This window comes from Oreochromis aureus, linkage group 3 (assembly GCF_013358895.1).
Source record: "Oreochromis aureus strain Israel breed Guangdong linkage group 3, ZZ_aureus, whole genome shotgun sequence".
Lineage (NCBI taxonomy): Eukaryota > Metazoa > Chordata > Actinopteri > Cichliformes > Cichlidae > Oreochromis > Oreochromis aureus.
Window position 1 is genome coordinate 50,961,458 of NC_052944.1, and position 20,165 is coordinate 50,981,622.

The window sequence follows — 20,165 nt, forward strand, 5'->3', positions numbered from 1 at the left end:
AGACACTCCTGATGCTCACAATTCAAGAAGTTTTTTCTCAGCTATTACCGTTTGGCCATGAATTATACTTGTTTGAGGATAGGAAATTTGTCCCTCGCTCAGATTTCTTCAGATTTCAGACTCTGGAAATGAGGCACTTTTTTCTCTCGTCAGATCTTTTGATGGATTTCCACAGAGACCTGAAAATTTCCATGACTGTTCACCAAAGCGTGTTGTTTCTTACGGTGAAAGAATGATTTTGATGCTCCATAAAGATTCAGAGTTACAAAACGTTGTTTGAGGGCAAGTCAAGGCAGTTTTGCTTCGCCTCTACTCAGTTACAGTGTATTACAAGTCATATATCTTCAATAATTTATATTTTATCTCTGAATTTTGAAGACCTGCAGATTCCCCATCTCTTCTGAACAAAATGGTGTCAGAATGACCGTTCTAGCTCCTACGGTTAGGAAATTATGGCCATTTGTTCGAGGGGAATCCTGAATGTGAGAAATACACTGAAGAAAAGCCATAGCTCTCTCTGTCTCTGTGTGTGTAAGGGCTGATTACAGCAGGTGCAGCCAATTTAGCTGACCTAGATATACCAAGCCCAGACTCTTAACAGCCCCTGTACATTTTGCTCTCTGTGTATCTGTGTGTGTCTCAATAATTCTCCCATGTTAAAGTATTACTCCTTCATAATAGTATTTGTGCTACATCAAAGTACTTCTACTACATCTTAGTACTTCTGCTCAATCATAGTATTTCTGCTAAATCACAGTATTTTTGAAAATTCATGGTGTTTGTGCCAAATCATGGTTTTGGGGCAAAACCATAATATTTATTTTATGTTATAGTATTACTACTAAGTGGAGGAATGTCTGTTATGTTATAGCATATTTGCTGAATACAGTATATCTGCCAAATCATAGTATTTATCCCAAATCATAGTATTTATGCAAAATTGCAGTATTTCTGCTAAAAAGCAGAAATAGTACCTTTTAGCAGAAATTTCTGTCAAAAGATATTATTTATGTTAAATCATAGTATTTCTGCTAAATCACAGTATTTGTGCCAAATCATAGTATTTATACCCAATCATAGAATTTCTACCATATCATCGTATTTGTGTCAAATCATGGTATGTTTTTGCCAAATCATGGTATTTGTGCCAAATCATGTTATTTGTGCCCAATTAAAATTTCTGTTATGTTATAGTATTACTACTAAGTCGTAGAATTTCTGTTATGTTATAGTATATCTGCTGATTATAGTATATGTGCCAAATCATAGTATTTATAGCAAATCATAGTATTTGTGCCCAAACATAGTATTTCTGCCAAATTGTAGTATTTTTGCAAAAACATAGAATGTCTGCAAAATCACAGTATATCTGTTGTGTTATAGTATTACTACTAAGGCATAGTATTTCTACCAAATCATAGTATTCCTTCAAAATCATAGTATTACTGCAATTTCGTAGTATTTGAGCAAAATCGTAGCATTCGTGCAAAAACATACTATGTCTGCAAAATCACAGTATATCTGTTATGTTATAGTATTACTACTAAGGCATAGTATTTCTACCAAATCATAGTATTCCTTCAAAATCATAGTATTACTGCAATTTCATAGTATTTGAGCGAAATCGTATTATTCGTGCAAAAACATATTTTCTGTTAAATCACAGTATATGTGTTATGTTATAGTATTACTACTAAGGCATAGTATTTCTACCTAATCATAGCATTCCTTCAAAATCATAGTATTACTGCAATTTCATAGTATTTGAGCAAAATCGTAGTATATGTGCAAAACATACTATTTCTGCAAAATCACAGTATATCTGTTCTGTTAAAGTATTAGTACTAAGTCACAGTATTTCTGCCAATTCGTAGTATTTGTACTAAATCATGGTACTTGTGCCAAATCATAGTATTTTTTGCAAATCATAGTTTTCGAACCAAAACATAGTATTTGTACGAAGTCATAGTATTTCTTCTAAATCATAGTTTTTCAATCAAATCTCAGTAGTTGTGCTGAAATGCAGTATTATTGCCAAATCATAGTATTTGTACTGAAACATAGTATTTGTGCCAAAAGAGTATTTCTACTAAACCATGGTACTTGTGCCAAATCATAGTATTTCTGCCACATTGTGCTAGTTGTGCAAAAACATAGACTGTCTGCAAAATCATAGTATATCTATTATGTTATAGTATTGTTACTAAGTCGTAGACTCTCTATTTTGTTATAGTATATCTGCTGAATACAATATATGTGCCAAATCATAGTATTTATAGCAAATCATAGTATTTGTGCTAAAACATAGTATTTCTGCCACATTATAGTACTTGTGTAAAACCAGAATGTCTGCAAAATCATCATATATCTGTCATGTTATAGTATTACTACTAAGGCATAATATTTCTGGAAAATCATAGTATTTCAACTAAATAACAGTATTTCTGCCAAATCATAGTATTTGTTTCAAATCATAGCATCTGAACCAAATCATAGTATTTGTGTCAAAACATTGTATTTGTACAAAGTCATAATATCTTTTCTAAATCATAGCATTTCAATCAAATCTCAGTAGTTGTGCTAAAGCGCAGTATTATTGCCAAATCATACTATTTCTGCAAAATCATAGTATTTGTACCCAAACATATCAGTTCAACTTATTTAACTCTTCTCAACAGCCCAACACCTCTTCTTCAACCCTTTTCAGCAGAATTGTGAGTTTTTTCACCCCTTTTCAGCACAAATCCCAGATTTTTCAGGTGTTTTCAACTGAAATCTCTTTTTTAGCAGACATTCTGCTGATTCACCTTTTTTCAGTGCAACTACTTCTTTACCTCTTTCCAGTAGAAATTCTGCTGATTCACGTATTTTAAGCAGAATTTTCAGCCTTTCACCTCTTATCAGTACAAATCTCAGTATCTTCTGCTCATTTCAGAGGAAACCCTTTCACCTCTTTTCAGTACAAATTTGAACTTCTGTACCCCTTTGAAGCAGAATCTTTGCCTTTTCACCTCTTTTCAGCAAAAATTTCTAGGTTTTTTTCACTTGTTTTCGGCATAATTTTTCAGTTTCTTTACTGCCATACAATTCTGGCAGCTTTTCATCTTTTTCAGTCATTTTCAGCAGACAGCTTCAGCGTTCCGGCATCCACACAGCATTTTCGCAGGAAATGCAAATTTTTCTAGTTCTAGTTGCCAATTTTTTGTACTTTTTTTGGCACTTAACTACGTCCACAATTTTCAGCCGATTTTTGCCGTTCAAATTTTAAACTATTCTGCTATTTCTACTAATTCCGGCAATGACTTTTGGTATTTTATGCTATTATACTTTTTAAAATATTAAGCTTTTTATGCAATTTTTTGTCCCATTGAAATGAATGGAAAACTTCCAAAATTCTGCTAAAACATGCTTGTTTTTGAAACTTAACTACTTTTTCATACTTTCACATAGAAACTCCATTTAAACTTTAAAATGTTCACAAATTATTGGGCTATTCATGAATGATTCAGCTTTTTCATATCTGTTACCATTTTCATCTTATCCCTCTTCAAGTTTTGAGTTTCATTTTTGTGATTTTTCACAAAATCCATGCGTTGTTATGGTTGCTATGCAGTTGGTTCTAAGTGAGCCACTGTACCTTTGGCAATTTTCTCTTCATGTCCGAACAACTTCTTGCTACTCGCTCAATTTTCACTCAACCCACACAAATTATACATCAAAACGTAGGTATTTTTGCTGGCTTTCAGAAAATGTCACTATCATTGTTGTGGGATTTATAGAATTTTGGCAAATCTCCTGAGACCAACACAAAGTCTCAAAAATCCCCATAGAAAGTCAATGGAGAGTTCGTTTAAAATCACCGCTTGATTTCTGTAATGAGAGGCATATTCGAATCGTCATATCTCCCCAACGAAGCGAAGTTAAGACATGAGGCTTGTGCCAATATATCTTCAGACACTCCTGACGCTCACAATTCAAGAATTGTTTTCTCGTCTATTACCATTTGGCCATGAATTGGGTTTGTTTGAGGGTAGGAAATTTGTCCCTCGCTCAGATTTCTTCAGATTTCAAACTCTGGAAATGAGGCACTTTTTTCTCTCGACATATCTTTTTGATAGATTTCCACAGAGACCTGAAAATTTCCATGACTGTTCACCAAAGCCTGCTGTTTCTTATGGTGAAAGAATGATATCTATACTCCAAATAGATTTAGAGTTAGAAAGCGTTGTTTGAGGGCAAGTCAAGGCAGTTTTCGCTTCGCCTCTACTCAGTTATGGTGCATTACAAGTCAAATATCTTTAATAATTCATATTTTAATGATAAATTGTTAACACTTGAAGATTCCCCCATCTCTTCTGAACAAAACGGTGTAAGAATGACTGTTCTAGCCCCTACGGTTAGGAAATTATGGCCATTTGTTTGAGAGGAATCCTCACTATGAGAAATTCACTGCAGAAATCCTGTCTCTGTGTGTGTAAAAACGGCTGCACCTGTTTTGGCGGGAAAAAGTACACAGCCTCTCTGATTGGTGGATTCAAATTTAGCAGCTCCCAGGCTGCTTGACTGACCTAGAAAGTTGCTCTTCTCTCCCTGTGTGTGTGTGTGTGTGTGTGTGTGTGTGTGTGTGTGTGTGTGTGTGAGAGAGAGAGAGAGAGAGAGAGAGAGAGAGAGAGAGAGAGAAAGCCTTTTTATGGGAGCATCTTATTGTATGATTTAAATTCAATATATTTAGACTGGTTGACTGAATTTGATCCTGTGTGTGTCTCTCTGTGCATGTGCGTTTCCATATGTGTCCATATTTGTGATTGTGTGACTGTTATACTTTTTTTTTGCTGAGTTTTTTTTCATTTAACAAGTACATTTGAAGGATCCTCAGCATGTTCAGCATTTTCTCAGCTGTCCATTTTGCTTTTCCAATTTTTCTGTTTAAGTTATTACTATTGTGTTGAAACATACTATTTCTGCTATTTTATAAGATTTGTGCTAAATGTAGTATTTCTGCCAAATATAGTATTTCTGATTAATTATAGTTTTTCTATCAAATCATAGTACAGTATTTCTGCTTTTTATAGGATTTTTATAGGATATTTATATTGCTTAATATAGTATTTCTGCTTTTTATAGGATTTGTGCATAATATAGTATTTCTGCTTTTTATAGGATTTGTGCTTAATACAGTATTTCTGCTAAATGTAGTATTTCTGCTTAATCACACTATTACTATATATTTCTGCCAGGCAGCCAATCCTCTGAGGACTGAGACATTCAAATGTACATATCAGGGCCTGCACGGCTTCCCAGCCAGCCAATCATATCTGAGGTCTGCCGTTTCTTCTCTTGTCATATCTCAGTGACGGATGTACAAAGAGCAATGAAAATCGCAGTCAAAGTACACCAAAGTCCGCTGATTCACCCAGTACAAGAATTATGCTTCTAGTCCACCTAGTTTTTGAGTTACACGATGTTTTATAACTCCAAAAAACGGCGCTCTTTGCCTCTCACCGCCATCTAATTCTGACTGCTCATCACCCTGTTTCCCAAGAGTTTACTGTCTTTCCCAGTGGCGCAGCTGGTAATGACACAGGTCTGCAACCCAAAGGTCGTGGGTTCAACTTCACCTTGGACAACATGTTTTTTGCCCTACAAATTAATACACTATCACAGACCACTAATTCATATTCATCATTTATTACAATTCTGAAAACTTTTTACCAGCTTTTCTAATATGGACCTCAGATTCTTCTTAACACTCCATGGCACAAATACTCTTCCCTTTAGGCTCTGTGAATGTGTGTGTGTGTATCAATATTTCTCCCATTTTAAAGTATTACTCCTCCATAATTGTATTTCTGTTTAATCAAAGTACTTTTACTACATCTTAGTACTTCTGCTCAATCATAGTATTTCTGCTAAATCATGGTTTTTGTGCCAAATCATCAGAATCGTGTTTATTGGCCAAGTATATGTGCAGACAAATACAAGGAATTTGGTTCCGGTAGATGGTGGCTCTCGAGCACAGCAATGTAAATCTCACACACACACACACACACACACACACACACACACACGCACCCACACACACACGTATCTATATATACATTACACATGCATACACATACATACACAAAGCTGTGTAAACCAACTATAAATAACTAATCTAAACGTATATACATAAAATACAGAAATGAAATGAGGTGGAATGAATACTACAGAATGTACATAAGGTGCAGTTGCAGTCTGGCAGTGGGAGGAGTGTGACAGTTCAACTGTTTAGAAGGGAGATGGCGAGGGAAAGAAACTGTTCCTGTGTCGGGTGGTCCTGGTCTGCAGGCTTCTGTACCGCCTGCCAGAGGGCAGCAGATCAAAAGTCTGTGTCCAGGGTGTGAGGGGTCTGTGATGATTTTCCCTGCCCGCTTCCTGGTTCTTGAGAGGTACAGATCCTGGATGGAGGGCAGGGGGCGCCGATGATCCTTTCTGCTGCCCAGACAGTCCGCTGCAGTCTGCACCTGTCCTGTTTAGTGGCTGCACCATACCAGACTGTGATAGAGGAGCACAGGACAGACTCAATGACTGCAGTGTAGAACTGGATCAGCAGCTCCTGTGGAAGACTGTACTTCCCCAGTTGTCTCAGGAAGTACATCCTCTGCTGGGTCTTTTTGAGGATGGAGTTGATGTTGGTCTCCCACTTCAGGTCCTGGGAGATGGTGGTACCCAGCAACTTGAAGATCTCCACAGTCGACACAGGGCTGTCTGATATGATGAGGGGGGGGCAGAGTTGAGGATGTCTCCTGAAGTCCACTGTCATCTCTACAGTTTTAAGAGTGTTCAGCTCCAGATTGTGCTGACTGCACCAGAGTACCAGCCGCTCAACTCATCATAACATTTGTGTTATGTTATAGTATTACTACTAAGTGGAGGAATTTCTGTCATGTTACAGTATATGTGCTGATTACAGTATTTCTGCCAAATATAGTATTTCTGATTAATTATAGTTTTTCTACCAAATCATAGTACAGTATTTTTGCTTTTTATAGGATTTTTATATTGCTTAATATAGTATTTTTGCTTTTTATAGGATTTGTGCTTAATACAGTCCATCCATCCATTCGCTTCCGCTTATCCTTTTCAGGGTCGCGCTGGAGCCTATCCCAGCTATCATAGGGCGAGAGGCGGGGTACAGGTCGCCAGTCTGTCGCAGGGCCAACACACAAGGACAGACAACCATTCACACCTAGTGACAATTTGGATTATCCAATTAACCTATCCCCACAAGCTGCATGTCTTTGGACGGTGGGAGGAAGCCGGAGTACCCGGAGGGAACCCACACAAACACAGGGAGAACATGCAAACTCCACACAGAAAGACCCCGGCCTGATGGTGGAATTGAACTCAGGACCTTCTTGCTGTGCGGCAACAGTGCTAACCACCGTGCCGCTTAATACAGTATTTCTGCTAAATGTAGTATTTATGCTTAATCATACTATTTCTATATATTTTTGCCAGGTCCTCTGTGAGGACTGAGACATTCAAATTTACATATCAGGGCCTGCACGGCTTCCCAGCCAGCCAATCATATCTGAGGTCTGCCGTTTCTTCTCTCGTCATATCTCAGCGACGGATGTACAAAGAGCAATGAAAATCGCAGTCAAAGTACACCAAAGTCCGTTGATTCACCCAGTACAAGAATTATGCTTCTAGTCCACCTAGTTTTTGAGTTACATGACGTTTTGTAACTCCAAAAAACGGCGCTCTTTGCCTCACACCGCGATCTAATTCTGACTGCTCATCACCCTGTTTCCCAAGAGCTCACTGTCTTTCCCAGTGGCGCAGCTGGTAAGGAAATTATAGCCATTTGTTTGAGAGGAGTCCTCACTATGAAAAAATAGACTGCACAAATCCTGTCTCTGTGTGCGTGTGTAAAAAAACAGGTGCACCTGTTTTGGCGGGAAAAAGTACATAGCCTTTCTGATTGGTGGATTCAAATTAAGCAGCTCCAGGCTTTTTGACCCACCTAGAAACATACAGGAAACACTGTATGTACAGCCCCTGTTTGTTCACTTGCTTCTGCTGCTGCTGCGTGTGTGTGTGTGTGTGTGTGTGTGTGTGTGTACAGAGAGAGAGAGAGAGAGAGCTTTTTATGGGTGTTTCTTATTGTGTGATTTAAAATCAATATATTTACACTGGTTGATTGAATTGGATCCTGTGTGTGTCTCTGTGCATGTGTGTTTCCATATAATGGGGCGATCGTGGCTCAAAAGTTGGGAGTTCGCCTTGTAATCGGAAGGTTACCGGTTCGAGGCCCGCTCGGACAGTCTCGGTCGTTGTGTCCTTGGGCAAGACACTTCACTCGTTGCCTACTGGTGGTGGTCAGAGGGCTCGGTGGCGCCCAGTGTTCAGCAGCCTCGCCTCTGTCAGTGCGCCCCCAGGGTGGCTGTGGCTACAACGTAGCTTGCCATCACCACTGTGTGAATGGGTGAATGACTAGATATGTAAAGAGCTTTGGGGTCCTTAGGGACCATAAAAGCGCTTATATAAATACAGGCCATTTACCATGTCCATATTTGTAATTGTGCAAGTTATTACTATTATGCTAAATTACAGTATTTCTGCTACTTTTCGGTATTTGTGCTAAATACAGTATTTCTGCTAAATCTTAGTATTATTGCTTAATCATATTATTTGAGCAAAATCATAGTATTTGAGCATATTCTTTCTATTTGTGCCATAGCATAGTATATTTGCTGAATTACAGCATTTCTGCTATGTTGTAGTATTTGTCCTAAATCACAGTATTTGTGCAATGTTTAGGTATTTTTGTTTAAATAAAGTATCTATGTAATCTTGTACCATGTTTGCTAAAATCCTGTATTTCTGAAAAGTTATCTTGTTTCTGCTAAGTTACAATATTTATTCTAATTTCTGCTGCTAAGTTCTGCTATGTTATTGTATTTCTGCCAAGTATTATGTTTTCTTTACGTTATTGCAGTTCTGCTAAGTAATTACATTTTTGCTAAGTTCTTATGCTTCTGCAAAGTTATTACAATTTTTTGCAAAGGTTTTACAATTTCTGCAACTTTTCAGCTTTTTCAGCTAGTTTCAGCTGACAGCTTCAGCTTTACAGCATCCACACTGCATTTTCGCAGGAAATGCAAATTTTTCTAGTTAGTATTGAATTACTGTATCCTTAAGATAAAGCTGCCTGGAATTTGTTCAGTTATTCGGTGGAAGATGTCTAGCAATGCTAAACATCTGGGTGAAGCATTTTCTGTATATGTTGATATGAAACAATCAGGCTTAAAATTCAGTGAGTTTTGAACGGTGTCTGGGATTAAAGACTACTGTAAGGAAAATGAAATGAATTTAATGAAAGATCAATTATTATAACCCTTGTATGGTGTTCGGGTCTGTGAGACCCATGCCATTTAGAGGCCGTTGCCCCTTTAGGCAGTATATACCATCAAAGCCTGCAAAATATGGTATAAGGATATGTACACTTGATTATAACTGATTTTATTTTTTTTATAACATTTTATTGACAAAAAACGAGAAGCACATTAATTCATAAATGTGATCGAACAAAGGTAAAAGGAAAAAATTAACCATGTTTGCTGTTCACATGGCTCGTAATTGGGATGAAGTAAACATCTGTTGAGTAATTTAACATAAAATTGTTTGATAGTGTTAATTGGAAAGCCAAAACTCTAGCGGGTCCACCAGACCCATGAACACTGGCTGAGTAACAAAAATACGAACACCATACAAGGGTTAAACATATAATGCATTTGAAACCATAATATGCTCACTTACCAACAACAAGCTGAACTGTAGTGTGTTTATTTAACTCTGGAACAAAACATTTGTACGTTCCCTCATCAGACAGTTTGACTTTAGAGATTTTCAGTGAAATGTTTCCATTCTTCAGTTCATCTGTGAACAGAGACGTTCTTCTGGTGTAGGACGGATGTTTTTTAGACTCCAGGTCCACACCGTCACGCCACACGAGGACAAATCTGGGGTCTAGATCAGACCTCGCCCACTCCACAGCCATGTCAAAAGCATCCATAACAGGGTCCAGGTTACATGGCAAAATGATGTCATCACCAATCAAAGCCACTACTGGCTGAAGCGGACCGATAACCTCTGACTGACCTGAAGAGAAGAAGGTTTCATTTAGTAACTAAAGTAAAAGATTGCAGCAAACACAAAATACACGTGCCTGAAAAAGCCGAAGAGTCACACTGTATTTGGCCTACAAGCTCCACAGGCTTACAACCGTCTTACCAAGACCTGTGATTGTTATTTAAAGACCAAAAGAAATCACACTTAATACTGTCTTTTGCTTTTTTCTTCTTCTTTTTTTGCAGGGGTGCAGGGTCAGCTTTGAAAGTCATTGTTTTTTAAGGATCCTAACTTTACTTTTAACCCCAAACAGTCACATAGTACTGTATGGGGTAATCTTATGTAAATAGCACATATTAACATGACTCAAATTCAACTGCCATAGTTCAGTTTTCACTTTGCTAGTCAAGGTGAAACTTTAATGAAATTTGAACCACAATTGAAAAAACATTATAATATCACAATTAAATTACAATATTTTGAGTCACTTATTTATACAAAGCTGTGCTGACGACTGCTGTTATAAAATATGAATTACTGCATTGCTCATGTGCGTCCACTTTTAGACTGGAAACATTTTTCTTTGATGAAGCGCAATCAGTAAGAAAGGAGGAAGAACTGCACTATTAACCTAACAGGTGGACCTGAAACCTTGTGTGTAAATTGTTGTTGTAGAAAAAGAAATAATAACTCTTTTACACTGATGTGTTTCCCTTACCTCTGCATGAGTGTATCAGGGCAAAACAAGCAGCTGTGTAGAAAACCAGGACACTGCACCGATCACACAGAACCATAAAGGATCGTCTCACATGGAGCATGGTGTGATTCTGAAAGTAGAGATGAAAAACCTTTGTGAGTAAAACGTTTCCAGAAACCAAAAGCTGTTGAACAGATGCAGAAAACATCATTTGATCAGAGGTCTAACTTGGAGTCTGGGATTAAACTGAGATAATCGAAGTTAACGTGTGTTAACTCACAGATAATATGACATATAAAAAAGTCTGTGGATTTCTGACAAAATCATTTTTTTACATTCATCACAAACAGGACAAGGCCTGTGTTGATGTGAAATAAAATAAAATTTTATTGTAACACAGTTTTTCACAACTGTTAACATATATCGTTGTGTGTTTTTTCCATAAGAGTTTTGTGTTTTGAGAATATAGTTTTTTTTCTTTCTGCTCTCTAATCAGTTTTCCTTACTTTTTACATTTTAGTCACAGCCTTCCTTATTTCTTAAAAAACTATTAATAAGTAGGGAATCAAGTTAACATGTTTTATTTAAAAAGTGTGAACCTATGTGTCATATGTTCAATTTTGTTAACGTATTTATTATCATTCCATAGTTTTGAATTACTGAAATGATTTTACTCTCCTGCTCTGCCTCTTATTTTCATCCATAGTTGTATCAAACTTCACTTCACCCCTGCTGGCTCTGCATATTTTGATTAAATTGCATCCGCATCAAACAGGTGTGCACAGTTGTGATGTGCTGTGTTTGAAAAGTGATATCTTTTATGTAGTTGTGTTTAGTTTTAGTCTCCAGTTGTTTAGATCATGCATCATCAGTGAATCACTGTGAAAAATGTGTTTCAGATTCAATGAACAGTTTAGGATTTTGAGAGAATGGGAATTGGCGCCCCCTGCCGGACGTGACGACAGAGTTTCAGGTTCTCCTGCAGCGCAAGAATTAAACTATAACCACGGGAGAGAGTGAATCGAAGCAGAAATTGGTTTGAGTTCAGATTTAAATCTTTACCATAAAAAAGACACATTTCTTTCCTGTGTGATATGTGTGTCCTTTCTGCTGCAGTCCGCACTGAGTTTAGTTTCACTTTCATTTACAATAAAAGAGCGATAATGTGGAGACCAGATTTATTCCGACACGTGTTTATTTCAAATATAAGACGGTCTGAAAAGGGGATTTAAAGCTTTGTTAAGTCGGCCTTCATATAAATATTAAAACCTGTCGATCACCTGCGCACTTCCACTATCATTACGAAGGCGGAGGCGGGAGCCATTCCCACGGGACACACACGACCATCTTCATTTATTTGAACACATAATAAGATTTCTGTTTTAAGAACAAAATATCCAACATAGGTACAACATCTGTTTAAGCATCTGCATACCTGTTTCTCAAAGTCCTCTGCCTGATGTCAAGAAAAGGGGGAGAAAAATGCTCCTGTAACCTGGAGCGAGTGTTCCCGTGTTTCCTGTTTTTCTCTCTCTCTCTCTCTCTCTCTCTCTCTCTCTCTCTCTCTTTTCCAGAACGAAAAACGTCCGAATCTGAGTCACTGTTACTTTAAGCTGTAATATATGCAGTCTGATCAATGTGCATTTGTTATGTTTCATTTACAAATAATGTATAATTCCATCAACTCCAAGAAATCAAAGCTAGACTTAAAAAAAGATAATAAAAATAAAACACAAAAACCAAACAACACGTTTCAATTCTCCTGGTTTATCCTGCAGTATTTAGGTGTTTTTTTTTCCATACTGAGACCCCCCCCCCCCAAAATAAAAAAAAATCATGAGAAATGTATACGTTTTAAAGAGATGGGACTGTTCAAATGAAGACGTTTTCATATTTCTGTCATAGTCGATCACTTGGCATATTTCATGTATGTCCACATGGTGGCACTGTAAGATGAAAGGTAAACACAAGATTTATTCCAGGTGAGCAGATGGACTGTCCCTCTTTGACTTTGACCTTAAGAAAGAGGCTGTCAACAGAAGATCAGCCAGAGCAAAGACATACATACATGTTCCAGGTATATCTAATGTAAGTTCATTATGTGACTGCCGTTAGCTAGGCAGTTAGGTAAGTCTAAGCCATCTATTTTAACTCCATGTGTTTCATCATTTCAGATTATTTCTTTCATTGTTGTTAGAAGATTTACCTCACAAAGTGGGACACAGAGTAGCAAACTCTTTATTTAGTTGCAAGCAGGAAGGAGGAGGAGGAGGAAGCTGAAAATGTAACTAAATTGGACTGAAAACATCACCCCAGGGTGGAGTTACACCCCAGGAAATTTTACATTAACCAGTCCAAACGTTTTACCAGTTACAAAGACACACAAGCTTGTTATTTACGAGGCAGAGATGCAGCAAGTCAGTTTCAACAAATTTATTAAACAAAATAAGTAAAAATAATATTGAGGTACAGCAAAGAAATCAGCAAATGAATTGTCAGGAGTGAGAATACCACCAGACCTGGAATTAAAACCAGACATTGCTTAAAACGAGAAGAGTTACTGCCACCATATTGCTCTATAATAGCAGCTTAACAGGGAACCGACAGAGAGGAGTGCCCAAGGGGTGCCACCAGTTACTCACCCATGATGCCACATTGCAACTGAAATTGTGTACTTGTACATGATTCTAACTGTGTTCTGGACAACAGGATAGCAGAGGAGCCACACCAAGGCCTGAGAGGAAGAGAGAAACATTCCATCAGCTTACTGTAGAGAGTGTTGTATCGCTTTAACTTCAGAAAGTGTTGCGTAACAACACTTAATAATTTTTCACTCAGTTGTCTTCCGTTCTTTGCGTCCGCCAGTAATAAAAATGTAATAATTAGTTTGGCCACTATTGCTTTTGTTGTTGATTTTATTGTTGCAGTTTGTTAGGTTTTTTTTCTGTTTTTTTTTTTTCAGTGTGGAAATGGACACGAGGTGAATTCAGTTACTCACAAATTATTGTAGTTTTTTTTTTTATGTCTACTTTGTCAGGCCCCTACAACCCCGAATTACACCAGCAAGACAATGGATGTATATTCACTTTGTTGCTAGTAACCTAAAAATAACATATTTTTTTTTAGAAAGAGACATTTAGATCTAAAGTAACAACACCCGAAAGAATAAAACGATAATAATAATTTTACAGTTAATTTTAAATGGTTTCTGTCAGGTTCATATTGTTGATTGTCATTTATTTATTTATAAGTATACACAACGCACAGGCAAGGTACTCTTTGTTTGTATGTAAACGTCATATGTTAATGAACGTATGTATATTCATGTAACCTAAATAAAAGAGCAGTGTTACGGGGGAGCAGACGAGAGCGATGGGGTCAAGCGAAGGAACGGCGCTTGTCCGGTTCTCTCCCTCATATATGAGTAACACAAAGAACTTTGCCTACTTGGTGTTCAATGCTTTTGTTGTGTAGCTGAATTGTCTTGAACGTTCCAGCGAATAGGTTTAAACTACAAACCTATCAGTTTCCATGTTGGATTTACTCATTTCATTTTAGTCTCTATTAGTTTGTTGTATTATTTTAAAATGGTGTGTATTTGAAGTGCCAAAATTTAAGATCAGAATACATTATTGTTGTGTTTCTATGTACCACTAGCCATTATAGCTCTTTTACCTGTGGGTTACAGACAAAAATATAAGAATAACATGGATGCAAAGGATGCCACCACTGGCCTTTTACTTTTAAAGCCCGGCAACAACGGCCCCAGGCCTACACAATCAAACACTCGCGCACAATTGAGCACAGAGTGCTCACACAAATACACCACATCCCTCTTTTCCAAGACTGAGTAGCGGTCCACGGATCTAGCCATCTGTACCTGAAATCCTGCAGTGCATCACATTAATTCAATCGTATTTCAGTGTGCATATTTCATATTTCAAAGAACTAAAAACATATTATAAACAATTTCAAGTGTTCTGTTTCCTAATCTTTCTCTCTCTCTTTTTTTTAACAATTCACATTGCTTAATTCTGCTGAACAACTCACATGACCTTCCTATGTAGTTATTCTCTATACTGGGCAGGGCATTTGACAGCTCTGCCACTTCTGGTGTAGCATGAAGGTTTATTGTCCATGGTCAAAGGAGGTGTATTGTGTGGGATCATTTGGTGGGGGGTCAGGTGACTCGAGGGTCTGAGGAGGTGTCAACTCTAGTGCATCTGTTCATCTAGGTAAGTGTCTCTGAACAAAGTCGGGTGCATTTTCCTCAGATGGTGCTTGTTCCTTCTCAGCACCCTGTACCTGCTGGTGTCTGCATAGTGTGTGGTTTGACGAACAATATTTGTCTCTTATATATAATAAATCTATATATACACTGTCAAAGATATTTTGAGTCAAAATTTAATGTGACAGGAAATTTGAATAAATGCAACTTGAATCTTTACTGAAGTTCAGTATTTGACAGGGTTCAAGCTCACTGCTGTAATATATCATAATAATCTAATAATAAATGTGATATTGGCCATATTATATTTATATTAACAAAGTGAGATGATTTTAGTCTCATGAACAACGTTAGCTAATTGTTATTTACTAACTAATCTTAAAATGACTGTTCAGTACAAAATTGAAGCCCAACAATCATGTTTTACAGTCCTGTGGTCTCAGCCTCAGGTACTCAATAAATCAAAGCGATCTCAAAAAAAATATGAACGAACAAAAAAACTACTTTTTTCTCCTTCATTTCTGTCAAACAATGCTGTATGAAACATTTCTCGCGGTTAGAATCATGGTTGCTAGGCAACCTGAGCAGCGCGACGAAGGCTAGACCCTCCCATTTCACAAGCCTCTCACTTCCGCACGTCTCGTACTTACGTAGTCCGCGAACGTAGTCCTACGAAGCGTGCGGTCCCTGGATTGGCACACAGCAGTCGCTGGAATGGGGCTGTCATTGTGCTGGGTTGGTGACCCAGCACAATGACAGCCCCATTCTACCTAAGACATGAAAACATAGTGAAGTAAGATGGGGGCGCAAGCAGTTGCAGTGGCCGGTGCTCTCCACAACTTCGCGGCTTTCTTTTTATTTTGTTTTTATTTTCACAATATTAGCAGTACAAAGCAAGGAGACCTAGCCTGCTGTTTCGGAGAGGGACAATGCCCCCATGCAGCTGGAGCAGCATCAGGTCAGAACCATACTGCAGAGTCAATGCGAGGAAAGCAGCTGGTCCTGACGGTGTACCAGGAAGAGTACTTAAAGCATGTGCAAACCAACTAGCAGAGGTTTTCACCACCATCTTCAACCTCTCACTTCTACAGTCTGTAGTACCATCCTGCTTTAAGTCAGCCACCATCCTTCCAGTGCTCAAGAACAACACAGTGAGCTGCTTGAATGAATACCGTCCAGTTGCTTTAACACCCATAATTGCCAAATGTTTTGAGAAACTCATCATGTTGCACATTAAAGCTGCCATCCAGTGGTGGTCCTATAGCCTGTTTATAATTTGTAATACAAAGAATAGGACAAATCAACAATTGACAATGACTAACTAATATTGTGCTGAACACAGTCCAAAAGATTCAGTAAGTGTCTACTGTCTACTATCATAGCCAAGTGGCTAACAAATGTAAACAGAAGTTTTCACTATCCCTACTAATTAATGTTATCTTGTTGTGTCTCTGTTGTGGTTAGTGCTATCCTCCATGCTGTTGCATGCTGGGGCAGCAGGTTGAGGGTCACAGATGCCAACAGACTAAATAAACTGATCCACAAGGCCAGTAATGTTGGAGCTGGACTCCGTTAGGGTGGTGTCTGAGAGGCGGATGTTGTCCAAGATAAGGACAATACTGGATAATACCTCCCACCCACTCCATGACGTACTGGCTATCACAGGAGCACGTTCAGTGAGAGACTGAGATGACCAAAAAGCATCACTGACTGACACAGGAAATCATTCCTGCCTGTGGCCATCTCCCTGTACAACTCCTCCATCTAACACACTGTAAACACTGCAATAGTTACACCCTTTTTACACACGCTCTTTTTTGCTCTGGAATATTCTTGTCAATTTTCTTGATAATTATTTATAATCACCTCTGTTAATCCTTGATATTTATAATTGAGTGATTTGCATATATTAGTGCCATTTCTTAAATGTGTAAAATCTGTAACATGATGTGTTGTTTGCAGTTTACTCTGTTACTGTTACTACTTCTAGAATTTCTTCTTAGAGCCACTGTAACCCAATAATTTCCTTGGGGATTAATAAAGTGTTCTGATTATGATTCTAATTGTTTCAGGATACATGATGAGAAGAGATATTTTACTGTTATTTTATCATTACATTAGAATCATATAACAAGCATTGCATTAAAGCATTTATTGAAGCTACTGACATTACATTAATGTTTGTATTACAGTGATTGTTATAACCTCATGTTAATCTTCTATTTACAGGTGTTGGTATAATCATATAATCTTTCATTGCAGGTGTAACCATGATCATCTTTATACATATTGCCGCTTGGTGCTTATTATGGAGTTGTGCTCATGTCAGTAAGGGTTAAAAGCTACAGTCAGCGGGATGTCTGGCTGATCTATTGAGGGAAGTGACGTAGAACGTAGAAGGCCGCACATGCTTACAAAACACATATATCATGTTATTCATCATTATCCTTTATTCATTTATACTCTTTGTATTAAGCTTTGAGTAGTGGCATTTGATTAGAACATTTATTACATGTATGGTTTCAGTTAGGTTATTGCACACATGAAGAGTTGGCCTCTGTCCTTATAGACAGAGTGAATGCTGAGGTCGAGGCACACACGCACACACACAAGCAGTAGTTAAACTCATGTAGAGGGGAGAGTTCAAATATTTAAATAATAGTTTGCAAGGCCTTGTAGCTGTTTAATTATGTTTGCAGGAGAGACTGTTTGTTCCAGGGGATAAGCAGAGTTAGAAGATTACTGGGAAGGATCTGGCCTCGGGAAGAAGAAGATGTTCTTTTAATGTGTTAAAAGTTGTCAACATTGATTGTATTGTACCTACTTTATGCATGAGGGGGCGTTCTAATACCCTGATTTTCATAAAAACTATCGTTGTGTGGTTTTCAGTGAGAGATCTTATGCTGTCTGCGTGCAGTGTTCATCTCCCACACGTGTGTTCATTAAAATCATCGTTTGACTTGACCCGGCCAGACCACTGTTGTTATTTTGGTTTTCCTCCTGTATCCATCCCCAATATTTTGAACCTGTGACAGCCTCTAATTATCAGCTGGGAAGGTGTGGATGTTAGTGCAGCATTTGTGGACATCACCTAAAAACCTACCCAAAATCTACTTCACTACATTAAGTAATTACTTACTTAGTAATTACTTAAGCTGCTACGATACTTAAAATTATTTACAGAAGAATTTGGGTCTCCTTCCCTGAAAATTAAGTGAGATTAAGTGACTCCATAATATGGCCCGCACCCCAGAAAGTACAGGGTACTTACAGTGCACTTGTTTCATTGTTTCCTGCAAAAACCTGACTTGTTGCCTGCAAATTGCATGTAAGTACAGGGTACTTGTGCCTTATTCGCGCATCAAGTGTTATCCTGATATGTTCTCTGTCAACCATCGACTTTTTATAAATGTGAGGAGCAAACTGAAAGATAAGGCTGAAACCCAGCCAAAATATATTTTAATTGAACAATTCAGATAATTACTTACTTAAACATTACTTACCTAGTAATGCTTAAGTAATATTCAAACTGAGCGGTCAAGGAAACTTTTTTTTTTTTTTTAATAAAGGACTTACAGTTGCATATTTAAAACCATCAGGAACCACACTGGAATTAATACTGCTATCTAAAATGGCAAGGACTGAGGTTCCAATGTATTCTGTACTCCGCTTGGGTTTTTTGAGTGGAAAATAATGCCTTTTGGGTTGTGTTATGCCCCAAGTACATTCCTGAGGATAATGGAGTGTTTGGAGAACAACACTGTCAGTCATCACTGCCAAACGTATCATTCGCTCAGAGCCCATTGTGAAACCTGGCCCCACCCTATCATGTGATTTCCTGAGACATGATAGGGTGGGGCCAGGTTTCACAATGGGCTCACCCGAAACCCTGGCTGATTAGGTCCCACACCCACTTTCACACCTTGGCGCATGTGATTAGAGGATCACCAGGGGGTCCTTTGTCCCTCCTTGGGGGGATACTCCCACTGGGTTTAAATCTGGGACTCTCGGCCATTTGACCTTAGAACTGAAGAAGCTTCTCGGATGAGAGGTGAAACGTCTTCAAGCAACTTAAAGAAGTCCAGACGCTTTTCTTTGCAAACTCCTTTGACTACGATGACCTGGATGACTGAGAACCTTCACAGACATACTTCCACTCTTTTAAGACCAACACAGAGAGAATGGAGATGAGCTTCTTCTCCCAGGCAATTAAGGCCCTGAACCAGGTGTAGGACTGGATTCTACATATCTCTAATCACCATTGCACATGCACTTAATAAAAACAACAAATATGTACTTCTGATCTGGTCTGTCTCATATCACATCACTGTACATGCATTTAATACCAAAATAATGTACTTCAATGATACACCTCATAACTGTTTGACTGTACACTGTCAATCTGAAAACACAGCTGACACGTTTTTAATTTTGATTAACTTTAATTTTATTGTTGATTTTTAAAAGATAAAATATTCATGAACACCTAACACTTAAAAAAACACGAGACTGATTGAAACATTTAAGATACACTATTCCCCATTCATATGTTTTTGTATGTAAAATCTAAAAAAAACAAAACATCTACACTGCTGCCTTCAAATAGTCACATGAAATTTGAGCAAAAGCCATCATGGTGCACACAAGCAGAGGCACAGTAAGCATCTTCATCATGGAGCCTTAACATTTAACCTTGATAATGACCTAAAGGGGGGTTCCATTTGCAGTGAGATACTGAGCGCATTCATTTTAATGAAAAGAAAGAAAACTTTTGCAACATTACCTTATGTTCTTCCTTCTCAGTCTCAATCTACAGATACAGCCTTCCTGTCTGGAGACAGCTGGTCTTAAAAATCAGAATCAGAATCTCAACTATTTAAACAATACAATACAATTCTAAATAGGCCTGTTCACAGTGGTAAAAACAAGAGATCATACACACTCATAAAACACAAAAAAGACAAATATAATATAAATGTAAATATACATTTAGCTTGAAAAATGACCCAGCGATTTTTTCAACGCCCTCATCCTGTTTCATTGAACTGCTGGAAGATCACCTGATTTTTCTCCAGCACAAGCAAAGTACAGTTTATAATGTTCATGTTTATTCAATTATTT

At 37.8% G+C, this 20,165-nt stretch overlaps 1 protein-coding gene across 2 annotated transcripts in view; it reads right to left on the minus strand.

The window, feature by feature from the left end:
- LOC116317714 (butyrophilin subfamily 1 member A1-like) overlaps positions 1 to 12,367 on the minus strand; it is a 47,426-nt gene extending 35,059 nt beyond the window's left edge. For both annotated transcript variants that reach the window (XM_039598870.1, XM_039598866.1), the window contains exons 1-3: positions 12,252 to 12,367; positions 10,838 to 10,946; positions 9,808 to 10,149 (exon numbers count right to left, since the gene is read on the minus strand). In XM_039598870.1, coding sequence (XP_039454804.1) covers positions 9,808 to 10,149; positions 10,838 to 10,937 — 442 coding nt within the window. In that variant the 5' untranslated portion in view covers positions 10,938 to 10,946; positions 12,252 to 12,367. The remainder of the gene's footprint in view (positions 1 to 9,807; positions 10,150 to 10,837; positions 10,947 to 12,251) is intronic.
- Positions 12,368 to 20,165: the final 7,798 nt, after the last annotated feature.